We start from the raw sequence: 21,579 nt of genomic DNA, 5'->3' as shown, positions 1-21,579 counted from the left end.
ATGTATGCACTTTTAAACCTTTGGATTATCATATATCAGTTTCATTGTAGTAGAATTATTGTATTCCACTATTATGTGGTTATTTCAAGTTAATATAGGTATTAGTTTTATTGAGCATATTTGTATGTCTCTTTATATACTTAAACTAGATTCTCTAGGGTATATTTTAAAAGTGGAATTTGTTGGATTAAGCTAGGCTAATATTCAAAATTGCTTTCTTAAATTGTTTGTATCATACTTCAGGTAAAATGAAAGCCACCATTTCTCCCATTCTCGCCAGTAGTTTATGTTACATTTTAAAATTCATATCAATATTATAGTGTTAAATCATATCCCATTGTTATTTTAATTTGCATCTACTAATTATTAATGAGTTGGAACATTTTTTAAGTTTACTGAAAGTTTAGAACTTTGTTTCTGTGAAGTTTTATATTTTTTGCATGTATGTCTTTTATTGGGTTTTAAATATTTTTTCTTAAATATTTTTAGGAACTGTGTGTTCTGAATAATTGGTTTATGGGATCCAAAACTTTTCACGTCTGGTGTCAATTTTCATTTCCCTGAAAGTCATTTAACTCTCTCCCTATTCCATTTGGTTACACTTGGAACATTTTGATTGTAAACTTCTTGTGATGGTTAATGTCAGAAACAAGCCTGCTTCATAATTTTAGTGGTTAAGACGAGGGTTTTGAGTCTAAAAGTTTTGGTCTGAGTCTAGGCTCTTCATGATCTTCGGTAGTTACTTAATCTCTCTAATTTCTACTTAGAAATAGTAACTTGTTACAACAAACTCACACAAACACAAATATTTAATTGAGAGCTTGGAACCATATCCACAATAAATGGAAACAATAATAATATTACTAATAATAAGAAAAAGAACAGCATCAGTACTTTTTGTTTTGTCAAATACCTTGTGCTTTCGGAGTGCTCTTATTTAAATAAATTTTGGTTAATCTGAACATTTCCTAATTCATATTTTAATAGTTCATTGTGATGTTAGTTGCATACAGTGATTGATTTCTGCAGTTTCCATATACTGGAAGTCATATATCTTGCTTATGAAATCATTACTCAAGGGTTTCATAATTTGCACAAAATCTATATAGCTACTTCTTTATTGGGTAGTCTTGACTAAGTGTTACATTTGCATATATTTATGTAGTTCACTAAATCAATATGTTCTTTGTAAACTGATATATATAAAATCTTTTCATACACAATTTATAAGAGCATTTATTGATTTAATAAATCAGACATTTGTCAACCATGCATAAGTGTAAATTATTGTTTATAATATAAGCATAGTTCTTTAGAGTACGTAATTCATCATTCAATTAACATAAGTATATGATTAATCAGTATTTACCTCCCATGGCCCAGATCCTGCAGGAAAGGAACTTTCTTTGATACATAGAAGTTAAAATTGTTTCTCGTTTGCTGATTCTCTTAGGGTGCTTTTGTATTTTGCAGATGTTTTAAATTTAGATTTTTTTAATACTCCATAGTAACAATTAAATAGACTTAACAGCTAGTTAGAATGCATAATTTCTTCTCAAAGACAATGCAGCAATTTCTGAAGGTTTGATTAAAATTCCTGATTAAAATTCATCAAAAACTAACCTCACAATATCTGAATATAATATTTAAATGATTTTAACGCTTGATCTTTGGAATATATTCCAAAGAAATATTCCGGAGAGAGGGAGAGTGATTGATGAGGGGACATGTTCTGCTGCTTTTCAGGGAAAATAGCCAAGTGTAGAGACCATACTACTTGCTAAGATTTTCTTTTGAAAATGACCATATTGACTGCTTCTTTTGGATTTGAGTGAATGCTGATTTTATCCTGCTTTTCCTTCTCACACTTTTCTTTTGTTATCAATGGGGAGTTGTTGTTTTTTTTTAATTCTTAATTAAGAATTAATTCTTAATTCATAATTACAAAATTAGGCAGTATGGGTTTATAATCTATGTATTTACCATATTTTAAAATAATACACTTTAACTTTTCTTCATTCACTTAACAGTTTTAGACAGTTTCTGTTGAATGCATGCTATATTAGTATTTGTCTCTCTGATATCTTCTTATTCCATAATGTCTCAGTATAGCCATTTTACAATTTTTATTTGCATCAATAATTAATATTTACAGTGATTATATCATTATATCTATATATGTTTTTCCTTCTACAACTGTTTATTGTTCCTAGAGTTAAAAATTGCCTATGAATTTTTTTCCATTAGCTTTTCTTTGACTATATATCAATTATTTAAAACAAATTTTTTTAGAACACTTGTCATGGCTTTCAGTAATTTTCTCAAGTGGTCAAACATATCAAATAAATTATCAGTGACTTATCCGTTCCCACTTCCTGACCCATTCCTGGAGTCTTTTCTTGGGTCCATTTTTTTTTCTTGAGCCTGACCCATATTCTCTGCAGGTTTGATATCTTATCTCCTTTTTTTTTTTTTTTTCTTTAAGACATACACTCTTCTGGCAGCCAAAGAAAAGTTGTGTTTAAAATTATTTTTTTGAGTCTGGGCATGTCTAAAATAACTTGATTTGATCCTCACTTGAAATGATAGATTGAGAAAATATGGAATTCTGATTTAGAATTCATTATTCCTTATAATTTTGAGGACATTACTCAGTAGTCTTACAGTATCCAGTGCTTTTGAATAATCTAGTATCCTGATTATCATTATATAACCTGTTTCTGTATCTCTGGAAGCTTTTCAGAACTTTCTTTATCCTTGAAGTTCTGAAATTTTACAATGATGTGGTTAGGAGTAAACTTTAGAAAATAACTCTTGGACTTGGCATTTGCAGCAAATTTTCTTAGTGTAGAGGCTCCCATCCTAGGAGATTTTCTTGTATTACATCTTTGATAATATTTCTTCAGTTCCTTCAACTCCTTTTTTGGGGTCTGCTCCTCAACTTTCTTTAATGTTCCTCTGTGTTTTTTATCTTTATTTTCATATTTTCCATGTCTTTATCTCTTCTGCTTTTTCAAGGTTTCCTCAATTTTATCTTCCCATTCCTTTGTTGAAATTTTAATTGCCAATATATTTTCTATTTCTAGAGTTCTTTCTTAATTTTTTTTTTCCTTTTGAAAATACTTAAAATACTTGGTTCTAGTTTTATGCACAGATCTACTCAGTTTACAGTGGGATTATATCCTGGTAAACCTATCACAGATTGCAAATATTGTTAAGTCAAAAATGCATTTAATACATGCAACCTGCTGAATATCAGTAACTTAGCCTAGGCCATCTTAAATGTGCTTAGAATACTTACAGTAGCCTACAGTTGGGCAAAATCAATCCAACACAAAGCTCTATTTTATAGTAAAGTTTTAAATATTTTCTGTAATTTATTAGATTCATTTTCAAAATTCTAAGTATAGTTTCTACTGAATGCTTATTGCTTTTGCACCATCATAAAGTAAAACAATATATATGTAGAACCATTATAAGTTGGGGACCATCTGTAGTCAATATCTGCATTTCTCTATTTCTCTACATCAACTTAGTTTCCTCTACTTCCTTCATTGTTTCTGTTTTCTCCACGTTTCCTTTTGGGTTTGTTTTAGACACCTACATTTATGTTGGAAGCTTTTCTCAAATGTTTAGTGATCTTTCCTTGCCTGTTGGTAAAGCAGTGGGTGAAGGAAGAATCCTCACTGTCATTAAACCCTATTACTGTTGGAAAATATAAAAGAAAAAAAGGGAAAAATGAGAAATGAGAAGACCAAAAGAGAGAAATATAGACAGACCAAGAGTCAAAGATGAGTGGATGGATTGATCAGGGTGTGTGTATAAGTATGTATGCAGGAAGAGGGGAAGAAGGAGACAGAAAGAGAATACATGGTAATGATAATATATATTCAGGGATGTTTGTGACATGAACTTAATGACCCTTCAATAGAGACAAGCTGTATGCAGATTTTGGCTAGAAAAAAAATGGCAATGAGGGAAAGGTCATATTAATAATTTTCTGGAGTTCATTATTATGTTTTAATTTCTTTACATTATTATTCCTAAAATATTCCTTTCTCAGTTATTTAAAGGTGATAAAATGAGCACCTTCCATCACCTCATCACTTATATGCACATTTCTGCTACTGTTATCAAAAGGAAATCTATTTGCAGTTTTGGTTCAACCTGAAATATATATTGAAAAATCTTTTTTTTGTAATTACATGAATCTTTGCTTAAATTCTCTCTTCTACTGATTTTTACCTCTATTTTGGGATGATTTATGAGGCAGTGGTTGTTGGTGCCTTGGAACATATCAGCAATAGTAATAGAGAAGTACTCGCATGATTCTTATTTATATCCTTTTAAAAAGAAAATTGTCCCATGAAGAGGAATCAGAGATTAGATGGGGTTCAACACCCAGTGGTAGCCAGATCTTACAAAGTCCTGCTAATTCTCGTTTCTGTAACTACTCTTTGTTCTGGTAGGACACTTTTTAGAGAAAGATAAGGAACAACTTGTTTGTGTGTGTGTTTGTGTGTGTGTGTGTGTGTGTGTGCGCGCGCGCGCATGCATGCTCCTTTATGGTGCACATGTTCTTGGATTTCATCTTTTTCAGAGTGTTAATACTTAAGGGTAGGTAGTAGATTTAGCAGTTTAACTCTGCTCTTGACTTTTGAAACAGACTGCATATTTGATGAAAAATTATTATATCTGAGAGATTTTGGTTTGAATGACTACCTCGCTTTGGTGTATCCAACTCTATCTCTTATCTCATTTCTATCTATATATTATTATTCACATACACATTCATGGATGTGTTTGTATACACTCAAGTATTTGAATGTTTTCTAGCGTAAACGTGTTAGTATGTTTAGCTACTTTTTAAGAAAATGAATGGTTCCTTGTTATTGATCATCTATAAAATGGAATGTTAATCCCTTCTCTTGTGAACACAGCTGTATATATGTGTATATGAACCTTTGCTCCCTTATCCTGCCTCCTCAGTACTTCCTAATTCGACCTATAATAGCGCTGACTCTTCTGATACCATTCATTTATGTTTTGAACATTACTGTCTATAAGACATGGATCCCCTCTCTCTCTATGCCAAGAGAAAACCAGTTTTGTTCACGAAATGACCCTTTGTGAAAATGAGTGACCTCCTTCCCAGCCCAGGGGGAAAAGCAAGGTAGTTTAATCCAGTCATGTGTCTTGTTGCTCTTGCCTACCTCCCCCTTCTTCCCTGTCCTCATTGATTCAGGACTGGCTGTGGGACACACATCTGGCCTCTAAAATACGAGTTTGCTGCTGCAAGGCTTCAGGAACTGACTCCTATGCTGGGAAGAAGGAAACACACATAGGAAGCTGCTTCTGTTTTAGACGTTCTCCTGTCTGGATGTAATGTTGGAACTGCAACAGCCACCTTGTAGGCCACACAGGAAGCTGACCCACAGGTGAAACTGGGATATCCTAAGAGAGCAAAGATGGGAAAAAATCTGAGTCATGGATGACACTGTTGAGCTGCTGAGTTAAATGATCGTGGAGTACCTCACTCTTACTCCCCCACCCCAACAGCTATACTCCTGCATATATTTCTGTACTTATAATCAAGGTCTTTTTTTAAAAGTCGTTTCAGTTTGGATTTTTGACACTTGCAGCCAAAAGCATCATTGGTAAAACATATTACTGCTTTAACTTTTATTTCCGTTTTCCATAGTGATTATTAATACACGTGTTAGCCTTCTTTTGGCTTTAAAGCCATGGGGTAAATGATAACTAGGTTATTTGTCTAGCTTTGTTTCAATAATAATAAATCTTTGGAGAAATAAAAATCTAAAGGGTTTTTCTGCAAAATTGATTTATCTACTTCCCGAAAGATCTCATTATTTCTTCTGTCTCTGATAAATATTTATGGTAAAATATGATTTTCTTCTTTATCAATTTAAATTTGTATTATTCTTCACTTTGTTCAAGATGGTTTGAAGTAGATTACAAAGTAGAATGGCAAGAACTAAATTATGTTATGTCCAAAACAATAAGAACATCAGTATATACTGACCTTTGGCAATACATTGGTTAACATTTTGTAGACTTATCCCCGAGCTATGTATTTAGAAATAGATATTTGGCATTTTATTAAAAGAAAAGAACTTTTGGAAAAGGTTTTCTTTTTCTCCATAGTGAATATATACTGATTTGTGAAGCATCTATAAAACAACAAAATGTTCATGTTTTTCATTCTCTGATTATTGTTGATTGCAGAAACAAAATAAACAGGAACATTTTGGAGTCTATTCAATTTCTCATTGATTTTATGTTAATATATGGAGATATTTTAAGAAGCATACAAAATGGTATTTTTGTTAAAGATCCTTGGCAAAACAACCTACCAGGTGTTTTAATTACTGCAGTTTATTATTTCTTCACTCATTATTCAATAAGCCCTGAGGATCAAGCTCTACAGGCCATCCTGAATATAGAGAAGTCCCAGTCCTCAAGACACTCCCAGGTTAAGGGACAGGTAAAGAGGCAGACATTATAGTCTATTCTAATGTTACAAGTGACAGACAAGTGCAGGGAGCTATGGGAGCATATGGAATGGGAACCAAAAATGTCGCTGGTAGGGAGAAGAAGGAAAGTTTTTATACTGGTATAAGGAATATTTAGGGGCACCTGGATAGCTCAGTCGGTTAAGTGTCTGACTCTTAATCTCAGCTCAGGTCTTGATCTCGAGGTTGTGAGTTCCATCCCTGTGTTGGGGTCTACTTAAAAAAAAAAGAAAAAAAAAAGAGTAAAATTGGTATAAGGAATATTTAAAACAGGAAAGGAGGAGGCACATAAAATGTTTTTAAAGAATTTCTAATGTTAATTATTGGGCTCGATCTTTATTTTGTTTTTATGTTCATGGCATGAGATTTATGTAATAAATTCAGTGCAGGGATATAATAGTAATACAGCAACTAAAATTTACTCGGTGTTTACCATAGTGGTTAAAGAGCATGAAGATTGGGGGCACTTGGCTAGAAAAAAAATGGCAATGAGGGAAAGGTCATATTAATAATTTCCTGGAGTTCATTATTATGTTTTAATTTCTTTACATTATTATTCCTAAAATATTCCTTATTTTAGGAATGGTTAAGTATCTGCCCTTGGCTCAGGTCTAGTCCTGCATTGGGCTCCCTGCAGGGAGCCTGCTTTTCCCTCTGCCTATGTCTCTGCCTCTCTCTATTGTCTCTCATGAATAAATGAATAAAATTTTTAAGAAAGAAAAGATTTTAAATCCAATGTGACTTCAGGCATGGTAATTGTGTTGTATTTTTCTCATCTGTAAAATGGAGGTAATGGTAGTCTTTATGTCACAGGGTTGTTGTGAGGTTGCAAAGAGTTGAATCTCTAAGGGATTGAGAGAAGTGCTTGGCATAGCTTGAGTGCTCAATAAATTTAAGATATCATTGTTTTATTATTTGGATGTTCTCACTTAATCTTTCCAATAATCTAACAAGGTAATTTGGTAGACAGAATAAAGCCACCACACGTCCACATCTCCTAATCCTTGGACCAGTGAATATGTTCCTTTATGTGATACGAAGGCATTTGCCAATAGGATTAAATTAAGGTTTTGAGATGGGGAGATTATCCTGGATTACCATAGTGAGCCCAGGGTAATTATGCAAGGATCCTTATAAGAAGCAGGAGAGTCAGAGTAGCAGGTGTAACAAAGGCAGCAGAAGGTGGTGTGTGTGTGTGTGTGGGGGGGGGGCGGTGCGGAGACAGAGTCAGGGATTTGTTTACTGTGAAGATGGAGGAAAATACGAGGAGCCAAGGAATGGAGGCAGCCTCTGGAAGCTGGACATGCAGAGACCTCATTTACTCCCAAGCCTTTGAGGGGTGTGTGGCTCTGCTGACAACTTCAATTTGACTTGGTCACACTCATTTTGGAATTGTGTCATCCAGGACTACAAGATAATAAATTTGTAAAAGTTTAAGCCACTGAATTTGTGGTAATTTGTTACAGCTGCAGTGGACAACAAATGCAGATTTTTACAAAGGAGGAAATGAGCTCTGGGTAGTGAAGTTTCGGGCAAGGTTATTGGAGATTGTAGGGTATGAGTGGGGCACATAGGCTGATAGGAGCCTCCAGGGAAGGACCCAGGCCTTCAATCCTGTGTAGTCTGATGTTAGTCTCCCTCCAGCTTACTGTGCCTCAAGTCCTGAACCTGTCCAGTGTCTTATGGGGGCAAATGGCCTCTCCTTCTTGAGATACATTCTTACAGGGTAGCCCACCACTAAGCCTTTCTACTCTTAAATTACTTAACACTTTTCTGGCCCCTTCTCTTTTTTTCGAAAGTGTTAGAAATTTTCTTTCCACTGATGGCTCTCCTTTTCTTCCTGTCCTTGTGAATTTATATGCCCCCTCACCTTCCTTTACTGTCATTTTGGTAAGGGTTTATCAGGAACTGAAAATCATTGGTCAGCTAGTCACGTCCAACCCAAGCAGCCTGTTAATTTTTGACCTATGGCAGGTCCTCCTCTTCAGTACCTCAAAAGACTGCAAGCAGTAGCATGAATTCAGCGAGGCTAGTGCAGTAGAGCAATGTCTCACGTGTTCTTTATGAAAGCACCCACAGTTTTTGTTGCCTTTAGTAATCTCTCCATATAATCTTTTTTCATTATTATTCAAGTATAATTTGCTCCATATTATCTCAATGGTGGGTCAGTTAGGTAGGAGACAAAATGCTCCTACACAGCCTGCCAAAATAGTCATTATGGATAAATTTCATAATTTTGAACACATTTTTATGAATTCGCTTTTAGTTTTATGATTTTTTTTTTTAGGAATTTACTCATACTTCCATGAACTCCTCTATTTTGGGAGAAGAATGGAAATTGCATTTCACACTTATTTGGGGATCTGTCAGTGTCCTCGTATTCCTAAAGACCTTTCCTAAAAATGAAATATTGCAAATAGAGGTTACCAAAATTGGTCATTTGATAAGGAAAAGATCATATGATTAATTAAAATTTTTAAATGTTTCTTTTTTTAAGATTTTATTCATTTGTTAGAGAGAGTGCTTGAGAGAGATAATGGGGTGGGGGAGAGGCAAAGGAAGAGGGATAGAGATTTTATTTATTTATTCATGAGAGACAGAGACATAGGCAGAGGGAGAAGCAGGCTCCATGCAGGGAGCCCAACATGGGACTCGATCCTGGGTCTCCAGGATCAGGCCCTGGGCCGAAGGCAGCGATAAACCGCTGAGCCACCGGGGCTGCCCAAGGGAGAAAGAATCTTAAGCAAACTCTGCACTGATGGGGAGCTCCATGAGGTTCCATCTCACGACCCTGAGATCATGATCTGAGCTGGAACCAAGAGTCAGACGCTTAGCCGAGTGCACCACCCAGGCGCCCATAAAATGTTTCGTTTTAAACAAATATTCAGACCACTACGTTATAGTCAAATGTTAACAAGGGGAACAAGTAAATGTTAAGAGAATAGTTTTAAAAAGCTAGTATTTAAATAAAAATACATGTTTAAATAAATTAAGTAAAAATAGCATGTTTAACTTTTGACTTACGTTAGCAAATTCCTGGGCCAGCATGTAACTGGAAATTTTAACTATAAGGTCTTCACAGCACAGATAGGTACAGAGCTGCTTTCTCAGTCTTGTGTAATGCACAAGAGCAATGCAGGCTTTTTTTATCTGTTCTTTAAAAATGAACACTATATTAGATTTTTATTGTGAGTTTTTGGTTCCCAGCTTTCTACTTGTAATTCCATTCCTCTTTAACGCCCACTTGTAAAAGCACATCTGAATGAATGAAACTGACATTGTAGCAAGAATCTCAAATTTATTATGCCTTACTAAAATGAGTAATTCTTTCCTAATCTTTGCTGTGCTTCAAAATGGCTATATGAAACACTTGTGTTTACACATGGAGATTACGAATTGTCAAATGGGAGCCTTTTTTGAAGAAAGGAAAAAGCTGTTATTCCTTACATTAGAATTCTGTCAAATTACAAAGGAGGCCAGTTTGATGGTATTGCACAGAGCTTTCTAAGTGAGATAATTATATGATGTAGGATAGTTCTGACTTAATAGTTGTATCACTACAGTGAATATCATGGTTCTTTACTTGCTCATCAGAGAGTTTGATGATTAAGCGAACTAATGCCTTTGCAACACTAAGATTCTCAGATTAAAGGAATTTGGTAAAATGTTTAGTTTCTTGATACTAATGAATGTAAGGTGTGTTTGAATAACTATATTGTAAGTTTGTGATGTGGTTTATGTTAATTACATTTATTAATTCATTTGACAAATAGCAACTGCACAAGGCAAAGTGGGCAGGTAAGATCATGTTGGGCATTGTAAGAAATTTGAATTTTATTCTAACTACAAGGGAGATCATTGGAGAACTTTAAGCAGGGAAGTTACAGGATTTGTAAATAGTAAATGAGTTATATAATTTTTAAATAGATCACTTTGGCATCCCACACACAATGGGTTATTTGGGAGTAGCAAAGAGGGGTTTGGAAGACAGGATGGAGGCATTACCGAAGTTCAGGGGAAAGATGATGCTGGCTTGCCTTGGGGTTAAAGACAAGGATATGCAGAGCAGTGGATATCCAAAATCCACTTCCAAAAAGTGGATGTCAGATGTGAGGGCAGATGAGGGAAGGAAAGGAGTAATCATGATTGCATAGTTTTTGGCCTGAGCAAGTATTTAGATGGTAAAGATAGAGAAGTCTGAGAAGGAGCACATTTGAGAGTGGTAGGGGAGGGAATCAACAGCTAGGTCAGATGGGAAGTTAGATTTTTACCTGGGGTTCAAGTGTGAAGTCAGGGTAGGAAGGAGGGATTTGGGGTTTGTTGAAGTAGAGGTGACATTTAAAGCCTGGGAACAGATGATGTAACATTTATGCAGATGAGAGAAAAGGTTGCAGGACCAAACCCTGGAACATTCCATAAGTTAGAGGTCAAGCAAGATGATAGATTCAGCATTTAAAACTAAAGGAAAGGGCAGCCCGGGTGGCTCAGTGGTTTAGCGCCGCCTTCAGCTCCGGGCCTGAACCTGGAGACCAGGGATCGAGTCCCACATTGGGCTCCCTGCATAGAGCCTGCTTCTTCCTCTGCCTGTGTCTCTGCCTCTCTCTCTCTCTCTCTCTCTGTCTCTCATGAATAAATAAATAAAATCTTTTAAAAAAATAAAACTAAAGGAAAGAGAATAGACATAGAAACTAAAAGAGGGTATGGTGTCATGGAAGCTAAGAAAGTGTTGTAAGAAAGGGAACATTATTAACATTATCAGTGCTAATGACAGTACAGTTGTGATAGAAGTTATCATTGGATTTGGAGTTATGAAGGTTGTTGATTATAATAACAGGACAGAACCTGTTATTGGCTTGGAAGAATTACATTAGATTATCCTAGAGTATGTTTGGATGCTGATAGAAATGATTTAAAAGGTAAGGAGACTTTGATGATGACAAACAGGCTAATTTCACATGTGAAGTTGTTGAGAAATTGAGAGTATAATCATGAAGGAATTGTACAGTTGTGACCAATTGAAATTAAATTTAAAATCTGGGAATTTGACCATCTGTAAGAACTTTGGTAAAACTTAATGAATATTTGCACAATTTTACAATTTCACAGTTTCACCATCAGGGTCTAACTCAGGCAGTGGTTTGCAGTCATTAAGGATCTAGTACATGTGTCAAGGGAAGTTGTGTGTTTGGGGGCCCTCTTACTCTTCTATTTTCGGTTCCTCAGACTCCAGGGTCTTTCCATTAGCGACTTGGCTGCAGTTCACAAAAAGCCCATAATACAATTGGTGTAAGTGGGAAGTTTTTTCCTTCTTGTGTACGTCTTTCAGGTCTGTTCTGAGACCCAGGCCGTTTTCACTCATTCTTTCCTTTTGGGGCAGGATGGTATTCCTGTTCCTGACAAGATGGAAGATTGGAGAAAGACAGTGGCAAAGGTACATTTACCACCTGCCTTTTATTTTATTTTATTTTATTTTATTTTATTTTATTTTATTTTATTTTAATTTTTTTACCACCTGCCTTTTAGAGGGTGAGCCCAGAACCTGCTATACAATACTTTTGTGTTTATCATATTGACCAGAATATGATGATATCATAATTCCTGGATACGCAGGGGAAACTGGAACATACAGCCTTGATTTGGGGCAGGCATGTTCCAAAAAATACCAGATTTCTATAAGAAAGGGTATGAATAAATATAATCCCTGATACCACAAAGGTCTGTATTTCCTTGAAATAGACCATGCATTTGAGACCATCTTTCCTCTCTTCCTCGCCCTCACCCTAGCTATCGGACATGGATCTCTGATATTGAGAAAATGGCATCCCTTCCTCCTAGCTGAGCTGGGCTAGGATGCAAGGCTTACTGGGCAGATAGCGTACAGGCTAGATAATGATTCTCTTGGGAGCCCTTAGCCTGGAGCCCTTTTGCAGTGCACAATTTGCACAGCCATACATGGCAATCCTGTTTCCTTGCTCTGACATCTCTTCTGTGTCCTCTGCTACTTGTGGGAAGAAGAGTAACGTAATGATCTAACAAAGTGATTCACATGAGGTAAAAATAATTGCTTTTTTACTGTCCTCGGGTTATGTATGAAATATTTTCGAGTTGGGATAAAACCCTTAACATCTCTGTGTGCAAAACTTTTCAATAGCTGTTTTCCTGGTTTTAAGCGAAGTCACTTACTAGGTTTTGTTAGGATATTGCAGCAGTGGGTGCCTCCCATGTTTCAGAAAACATGCCATGTAAACACCAGTGGGTCCAGGAGACTTGGCTTTGGTTTTTTTTGTTTTTTGTTTTTTTGTTTTTTGTTTTTTTGGCAGAGGTAGTGTTAGCTTTTGTCATGCAGGCATACTCAGATGATTTATCGAAATACGAATATTGGCCAGCTGTTTCAGAAGCATTAAGCTAATTGTGGCTTGTGTTATAGTCCATGCACTCAGTAATTTATCTCAGAGTACAGAACTGACTTTTTTTTTTTTTAAAGTAAGCTTTACGCCCGGTGTAGGGTTTGAACTCCCGACACTCCAGAATCAAGAGTGGCATGTTCTACAGCCATGTGCCCCCAGAACTGTCATGCTTGAGAGACCATTCAGTTCACTGAATCTTCCCTCCTGTTTTTCTGAATTCCTGGAGTCAAGTACCTGTGACTTCTTAACCAGTTGTATTGTTCTGTGCCTTCCTTTGTCTGTGGTTAATTCATTTAGATGGGTAGAGTATAGTGGCAATAGCTTGGCCTAATATGGGAATGAGATTGATAATATTTCGTGGCTGAATCTTTCTCCTTCTTTGGTAACTTTTTAGGTATTCTTTTTTTCAACACAATCGGGTCTTATTTTCGCGAGAATGAGTGAATTCATAGAAAATGTTTTCTCCCTAGTGAAAAGAAAAGTTCTTACTGGATGATAAGAAATCATGCCTTTGTATGCGACATATAATGATTAAATAAAACTGCTAAAGCTGTGTCCTGTTTTCTGTTTATCTGTATCATGTTCTGAAACTTTTGTAGCTTTGGAATAGTATTAAGGAATGTGACTAAGTAGATGAATCAGCTTTTATTTTTCATGTCCAAGCTGTTCCCTTTTCGTTGTGTCCAATTAAAATATGTTAACAGTTTTCATAATGAATGTTTTCAGTGTAATATTTGAAGGAGGAAGGACAGCTGGACTGAACAGGTTTTCATGAAAGTTTTTGGGATTACTGAAATCTTTAAAATTACAGGCATACCTCGTTTTGATTGTGCTTTGCTTTATTGTGCTTTGCAGATATTACATTTTTTACAAATTGAAGGTTTGTAGCGACCCTGTGTTATAAGCCCATTGGGATCATTGTCCCTCTATCATTTGCTCACTTTGTGTCTCTCTGTCACGTTTTGGTAATTCTTGCAATGTTTCAAACCTTTTCATTGTTATTATATTTGTTATGGTGATCTGTGGTCAGTGATCTTTGATGCTACTGTTGTAATTATTTTAGGGAGCTGTGAACTGTACCCGTTAGATAGGGAACTTTCTGGATAAATGTGTGTGTTCTGACTGTTCCACATCTCTCTCCCTCTCCTCGGGCCTCCCTTCCCTTAGACACAGCAGTATTGAAGTTAGGCCAGTTAATAAGCCTGCAATGGCCTCTGAGTGATTAAGTGAGGGGAAGAGTCACATGTCTCTCACTTTAAATCAAAAGCTGGAAATTATTAAGCTCAGTGAGAAAGGCACATCGAAAGCTGAGGTAGGTCAAAAGCTAGGCTTGCCTCTTGTACCACCAATTAGCCAGGCTGTAAATGCGGAGGAACAGTTTTTAAAGAAAATGTACAACTGCTACTCCAGTGAACACACAAGTGATAAGAAAACAAAGCAGCTTTATTGCTGATTATAGAGAAAGTTTGAGCTGTCTGGATAGAAGAGCCCCAACATTCCCTTAAGCCATAGTCTAATCCACAGCAAGGACCTAATTCTCTTCAGTTCTCTGAAGGGTGGGGAAGGTGAGGAAGCTGCAGAAGAAGAGTCTGAAGCTAGCAGAGGTTGGGACAGGAGGTTTAAGGAAAGAAGCCATCTTCATAACATCAAAGTGCGAGGTGCAGCAGCAAGTGCTGATGAGGAAGCGGCAGGAGGTTACCCAGAAGATCTAGCTGAGGTCATGAACTTGGCTACACTAAATGGCCGGTTTTCAGTGCCCATGAAACAGCCTCATGTTGGAAGAAGATGCCATTTAGGACTTTCATAGCTAACCAGGAGAAGCCAGTGCCTGGGTTCAAAATTTCAAAGGACAAGCTGACCCTCTTGTTAGGGAATTAATGCAGCTGGTGACTTGAAGTTGAAGCCAGTGCTCTTTTCCCCTTCTGAGTATCCTAGGGCCCTTCAGACTGATGCTCAATTTACTCTGCATTCTGTAAATGGAACAATACAGGCTGGATGACTGCACATCTGTTTGCAACACGGTTTACTGAATATTTTAAGCCCATTGTTGAGACCTCAGGAAAAAAAAAAAAAAGAGTTCTTTCAAAGTAACACAGCTCATTGACAGGGCACATGGTCACCCAAGAGCTCCCCTGAGGGAGGCGTGCTACGAGGTTAATGTTGTTTTCATGCCTGCTAACTCGGCCTCCATTCTGCAGGAGTAATTTCAACTATAAGTCTTATTATTTAAGAAATACATATCGTGAAGCTTTAGCTGCCATAAGTAGTGATTTCTCTGATGAATCTGGGCAAAGGATACTGAAAACCTCCTGGAAAGGATTTATCATTTTAGATAGATAGCTTTAAGAACAGCCCTGATCTTTTAAGGGAAGAGGTCAAAATAACAACATGACCAGGAGTTTGGAAGAAGTTGATTCCAGCCCTCATGGATGATTTTGAGAGAGGTTCAAGACTTCAGTGGAGGAAGTAACTGCAGATGTGGTGAAAACAGCAAGAGAACTAGAATTAGAAGTGAAGCCTTACATGTGACTGAGCATCTCATGATAGAACTTTCACAGATGAGGACTTCCTTCTCATGGATGAGTGAAAAAGTAGTTTCCTGAGATGGAATCTGCTCCTGGTGAAGATGCTGTGAAGACTGTTGGAATGACAGCAAAGGATTTAGAATATTACATAAACTAAGTTGATAAGTCAGTGACATGGTTTGAAAGGATGGATTCCAATTTTGAAAGTTCTCCTGTTGGTAAAAAGGCTATCAAACAGCATCTCATCTACAGAGAAATCATTCGTGAAAGGAAGAATCTGTCGATGTGGCAGGCTTCATTGTTGTCTTATTTTAAGAAATTGCCACAGCCACCCTAGCCTTCGGCAGCTACCACCCTGATCAGTCAGCAGCCATCCATATCAAAGCAAGACCCCCCATCAGCAAAAAGATTACAGTTCACTGAAAGCTGAGATGGTTAGTGTTTTTTAACAACAAGATATTTTTAAATTAAGGGGTGTACAATGTTCTTTTAAACATAATACTATTGTACACCTAATAGGCTACAGTATAGTGTAAATATAACTTTATATGCACCGGGAAATAAAATTTTGTTTGCCCTGCTTTATTGCAATATTTTCTTTACTGTAGTAGTCTGGGCCTGAACCTGAAATCTTCAAGGCATGCCCATATGAACATTTGTTTTTCTCTGCCATTAATTTCTAATGTAAGGTGTTGGAAAACCGAAGTTCTATAGTTAATGGAAGAGTTTCAAAGTAATTGAATTTACCATAAGCCAAATGTATTAATAATATTAAAAGATGCTGTGGTATAGACTTCTGTATGTTCACTAAATTCCTGCTTGGGCACACAGCTAGACTACATTTTCCAGCCTCCCTGCGCAAGGTATCATCATACACTTGCGTTCCAGAGAATGGAGTATGGATGGAAGTGATGTATGTCACTTCGAGGCTTTACCAATGAAACTTTTCATGACTTTCATGCACATTTGTTTCTTGCACGTGTGGGTTGAGTGCAGAGGAGGATGAAGCCTTAGAAGATTGTTTAATAAGCCTGGACCCTCACTGACTGGAGCAGGATCTCCTGCTCTTCTCCATATTCTGTGTGATACGTATGAGAAGTCAATGTCTGTTGTATTAAACTACTATTGATGTAGCTTGCAGCCATCTTGGGACCTTGGAATCCAGCTGTGTGTTTGGGAAGAAACAGGATTTAGTGAACACAAGACATTGCCCCTCTCATAGATTATGTGCCCAAATGTTCAGGCATGGATGTCTTGTGTACTTAAAGATTTTACACTTCTCATGTTATCCTAGACCTTTCCTAACCCTTAAGAATGATGTGAGTGGTGTACTCAATAGGTAGGAATGTTTGGTACAGTCTAGCAGCAAAGAGGCATTTCAGTTCACTCTAAATCATGAATATTTCTGCAGTAGATAATTAACATTGGTAATTGTATTGTTTTATAGCCAGCTTACTGGAATGATCTGTAATGTGGCTTGGCAACAGTCAACAGCTATCAGATGCCATTTGAAATAATTTACTGATTAGAGATAACTTATTATTTCTTGCCCAGCCTTTTCACTCTATGAATGTTTAAGTATATTTTTGCCTCTTAAATATGGTAATAGATTTTACTTTACATGCAAATATTGGCAATAAGCTAAAAATTCCTTTCCTTTGTGAGTCAACTTTCAGATGCCTTTAATGGATGATAATTTTTTTAATGTTATCATTTAGTTCTCAGATGCTTGTTTTAATAACTTCCTTCAGAGTCCTGAAGTGAAGTCTTGTCTTAGGAAGCTAGATATTAAATTTCTCCTTCTTGCACTCTTGCCCAAGGGTTTTGAGTTCTATATATTCTCTACTAGGAATAGGTTGTTTTCTTTCATCTCCTAGATTAAATAGTTGCCTTCTCAAGACTTTGGGGTGATAATGATAATCATAATGACAATGATAATGATGATTTGACATTAATATGGTTAAAGTGTTTGGATAGCAAAGGCCAGGGGCCATTCTCTTTGAAAAGAAGTGATGGTTTGTTCCTGGCTGTTTTATATTTAATTTCATTTATGTAGTTTGGGTTTGCATGAATACTAGGTTCTTGTGGCACTTTCTGGCTCTATGGTATCAAATAAATCTGTTAACCTCTATTTGCTTTCTTATTCAGTCATACTTATAATGTGAGAAACTATGAAGACCTTTAAAGCTCTATAATAGTGTGATCCATTGAATTTATGATTCACCCATAACAGGTAGTGAGTACCTTTACACTTGGTGGTGGTAATCCTACAATTAGAGGTAAGACTAAATTCTTGAGGAAGGAAAATAACAGAAAAATGAATGAGAAAAATAAAGGATATAGAAGAAAAAACATGCATTATTGGAGAGTATTTCCAGATTTCCCCAAACAGGTTTATTTCTATTCCTTATGAAATTTAAAAAAGAAAAAAAAAAAAACCTCTTTATGAGGGAGGGAAGGAAATTTTAAAAGTTTTTCTTCTCATTCAGAGTTAGTTTAATCCTGGAGACATTGAAATATTTTTAAAAATTTATTTATGGGGAATTTAATTTCCCTTTTAAATTTTAAGTAGAGGATTTCAGTTTCTCCAGAAGAAATTATTCTCTTTGGGTCAGCTTCCATCTGTGCAATGGCATGCCTATAAATATTCTTCAGAACTAACTGTAAAAATTCTCAAAAATATGATTGTCTATTCAGATTACATGCCTTTCCTTTCTGTGTTTGGAATGAACAAATATGTAGCTCGGTGAAATTGATTGTATGTGTGAAAATGGATTCTTTACTTTTACCTACCTTAATAAGCATGCAGATTGCTAACTTTTCAGTAGATGCATTTAAAATACATTATAGCTAATCAAATGTTAAAATAAATTATAGCTAATCAAATGTGTTTTTGTGTTTCCTTTTAAATGACACAGTTCATGGGCCAGCACAGCAAAGGAAAAAAAAAATCAGTTTAGTTACCCTTTACTGAAAACAAGTTGATTCATAAAGGAATTTGCAGTTAAATGAATTATATTGACAACGTGATATGTTAGATAGGTGAGAATCACAATCATGCCCATCAGAAGCCACTGTCCATGACATATGGTGAAATGTTAGGTGATTTTTCCCTCTTCCAATCATCTGCCTACAATTTCATTTTTCATTAATGGAAAATATTATAATCATGTTACATGTTTTTAATTTTTTTGGTAAAAGCAATACATATTATAATTTTGGCTGCGTATCACACTCTTTTATTTAATACTTTTATTTTGATTGTAGAAGTTTTTTGATTGGAATAGTAGCTTAATATGAGGTAAATGAATGTAGTTGTTATTTATAAAGAATCTTATTTTATTATTATTTAAAACTTATTTATTTATTTATTCATGAGAGACACACAGCGAGAGGTGGAGACACGGGCAGAGGGAGAAGTAGGCTCACCACAGGGAGTCTGATACAGGACTTGATCCCCAGGCCCAGGATCACGCCCTGATCTGAAGGCAGATGCTCAACCGCAGAGCACCCAGGCGTCCCTATAGAGCATTTTATGTAGTGTTTATGTATGTGTGTATTAGCTAGAGGTGAATGCTGGCTGATGTCTAAAGTGGGAAAAACAATCAATGAACTATTTTATTTACAAACTATACTTTTAACAAGATACTTACACATAGGCTCAAATAATCTTACATTCGAGTCATCACTATTAATCTGGGAAATTATTGGCCAACTTTTGCATTCTAACACATTCTAACATGAACACATGTTCAGTCAGGAATGTCTCTGGAATTCAAACACAATTTCATGTGTTTACTGTTAATAATGGCTATTAAGTAAAACAAAATTAGTGGTCTACATAACACAAATTACAGAGCAATTTATTAATTTACTAATTGTTTTTTCTACAGCAGACCTTTTCAGTTGTTTATACAGTATACAACCCTGGTAATGAAAAAAACGGTTTATAGCTAAGTTAACAACAGCCGTGGAAGGTCTTAAGCCAGGCTTTCTAAACTATAATCGGTATGTTCCATTCTGTTGGTGGTTGCGTTTCAGAATGGCACTGCTAATGTTACAGGCCTTACCAGTTTGTAAGCAGTCCTGCTTAGATCGTTTTTCTGATTCAGTGCTTATATGCATTTCGTCGAATCGTGACTGTAGAAGCATCCCTTGGAACCTGAGCTGGGTATGGCTGTGCCACCTACTCCCAGGGTGTTTCCGTGCCTCTTTTTGGAAAGCTGACAGTTCGATTGCTTTATATGTGACAATTTTACAGCTATGCCGTGTTGCTTCAAGTTGCCCCCTCCCTACTTTTTTTGAATAAAGGTTCTTTTTGTGGTGTGTCAGACAAATCTGGATTTGAAGCTTCACTTTTTCTCTCAGTAAGGCGTGACATTGGGAGTGTTTCAAAGCTTGGGAGTCCCTGTTTCCTCAACTACATAGTAATAGTGAATGTATGGCTTTTTTTTTTTTAATGATGTAATTAAGTGTGTGTTACATAAAAAGTGTTCAATAAAAATCTGTAGAATGAAGTATGTGGAAACTTTTTCATTAGCTATCTTCCAAGTTTTGTGTCTTTTTCCATTTTATAAATATGTTCTTACCCATAGGAGTACCTTAGGTTTGATTTCAAAATCTGAGGGGGGAGGCTGTGTCTTCTCATTCAGCCACATTGATTAGCATCACCAACCATTGTAAAGCATGTTGTATGTTGCCAATAATATTTCAATTAAAAATTCCCTCGGGAACAAAGCTCCATTTAATAAAGTTGGCTTGGGCACAGAGATGATTCAGAAAGTTCCCTTTCCCCAGTGCGGGAAAACTCACAAGGGAGCTGCTTTGTATGCTGGTCTCATGTAGACTTGCTGGCTCCTGAAAATTCTCTCAGAAGGGCGGGACCACCAAGGATTGTGCAGACAAGTCATACCCAAGTGTAAGAGGCACCGCTCAGGACTTGTCACCATGAATCATCTCTGTCCGCTTGCAGTAGACCTTTCTCAAAGGGCAGAAGCCAGGCACCTCTGCCCAAAAGAGGAAGGGTAGAGTGTACTGGGGAAGGAATTCACATCTTAGAATAATACATCATTCTGCGTTTTGTATTGTTTCTTTTTGTGGAAATAACCAAAAGAGTGGTCATTAGAAACTACTCTCCTGTGTGAGGATAAGACAGTCCCATGTTATATATATGGTAAGGATGACATTTATGGTCGTAAATCAAGATAATCTGAGATTTCTCAGGGCTTTTTAAGTTGATAAGAAAACCACAGGCACTTTCTTTGTACTAGTGTTTTGTGAGTGATAGAGGATTGCCACTATGATAGTTTTGTTAATCATTTTACCCTTATCTCTTTATCAGCAGGACTGTAGTATTTTTATGACCACCCCCCCCCTTCTTTTAATGAACACCCGAGCTACTTCCTTGTACAAAATGCTGTAGGCACATTTGGACACGTTGTGAGTCAGCCCTGGCTCTTGTGTGCCAAATACTCCCTTCTGCTAGAGTCTGCCCAGTGCCCACGCCTACTGCTCCTGCTTTCTTCAGGGTTTGGCTTCCTCTGGAAAAGATGGACACTGATCCCACCAAGATATTGTGGACCTCTTTTTGTGGTTGTCTTCTGTGTGTAGATACTGTGCTTTGATCAAATGGGTGGCAAGTGTTTTGGTCAAACTTGTGGCAAGGGTAGATGTGGACTATATTTTTTAAAAATTAAACGCTTCAGGTAGCTTCCCTTACTTGTAGGCTTGGTTTCCATTCTTTTCAACAATATGTTAAGGCAGATCATGATTTGCACCTTCCAGTGGGCCAGGGGCTACAGATACTGCAGATACCTAGAAGAATAAAACACAATGCCTTCCACATTTAGTTTGGAAGCTATTGGACTCAAAAATGAAATGAAAATTTTGAAGAACGAGGTGGTGTATTTAAATTCTTCCACTCCTTTTCTTTTACTAATTTACAGATTTCTGCGGAAGACTTTCTATCCCTTCACTAATGGCAAGTCATGTGCCCTTGTTTTATGCTCTGGTTTATGGTGTCATCTTCCTTTAGAGCATTTGTCACAGCTGCCATTTTCATCTATTGGGGCGATAATTTTACTGTATTTTCCTTGGTCAGCCTTGAAACTCTCT

The 21,579-nt window shown here is 36.5% G+C and overlaps 1 protein-coding gene across 7 annotated transcripts in view; it reads left to right on the top strand.

Annotated features, from left to right (window-relative positions):
• PARP8 (poly(ADP-ribose) polymerase family member 8) overlaps positions 1-21,579 on the top strand; it is a 172,531-nt gene that overhangs the window by 46,032 nt on the left and 104,920 nt on the right. The window contains exon 1 of one of the 7 annotated variants that reach the window (XM_025434897.1): positions 11,897-11,964. The exons of 5 other annotated variants lie outside the window; for them this stretch is intronic. In XM_025434897.1, coding sequence (XP_025290682.1) covers positions 11,912-11,964 — 53 coding nt within the window. In that variant the 5' untranslated portion in view covers positions 11,897-11,911. Of the gene's footprint in view, positions 1-11,896; positions 11,965-12,563; positions 12,585-21,579 lie in introns of those variants that run through there. One more of the 7 variants, XM_025434899.3, reaches the window with a different exon arrangement.

Source organism: Canis lupus, chromosome 4 (genome assembly GCF_003254725.2).
Source record: "Canis lupus dingo isolate Sandy chromosome 4, ASM325472v2, whole genome shotgun sequence".
NCBI classification, from domain to species: Eukaryota; Metazoa; Chordata; class Mammalia; order Carnivora; family Canidae; genus Canis; species Canis lupus.
The sequence above is the reverse complement of the archived record's forward strand: the minus strand, read 5'-3'. Positions and strand labels throughout refer to the sequence as shown.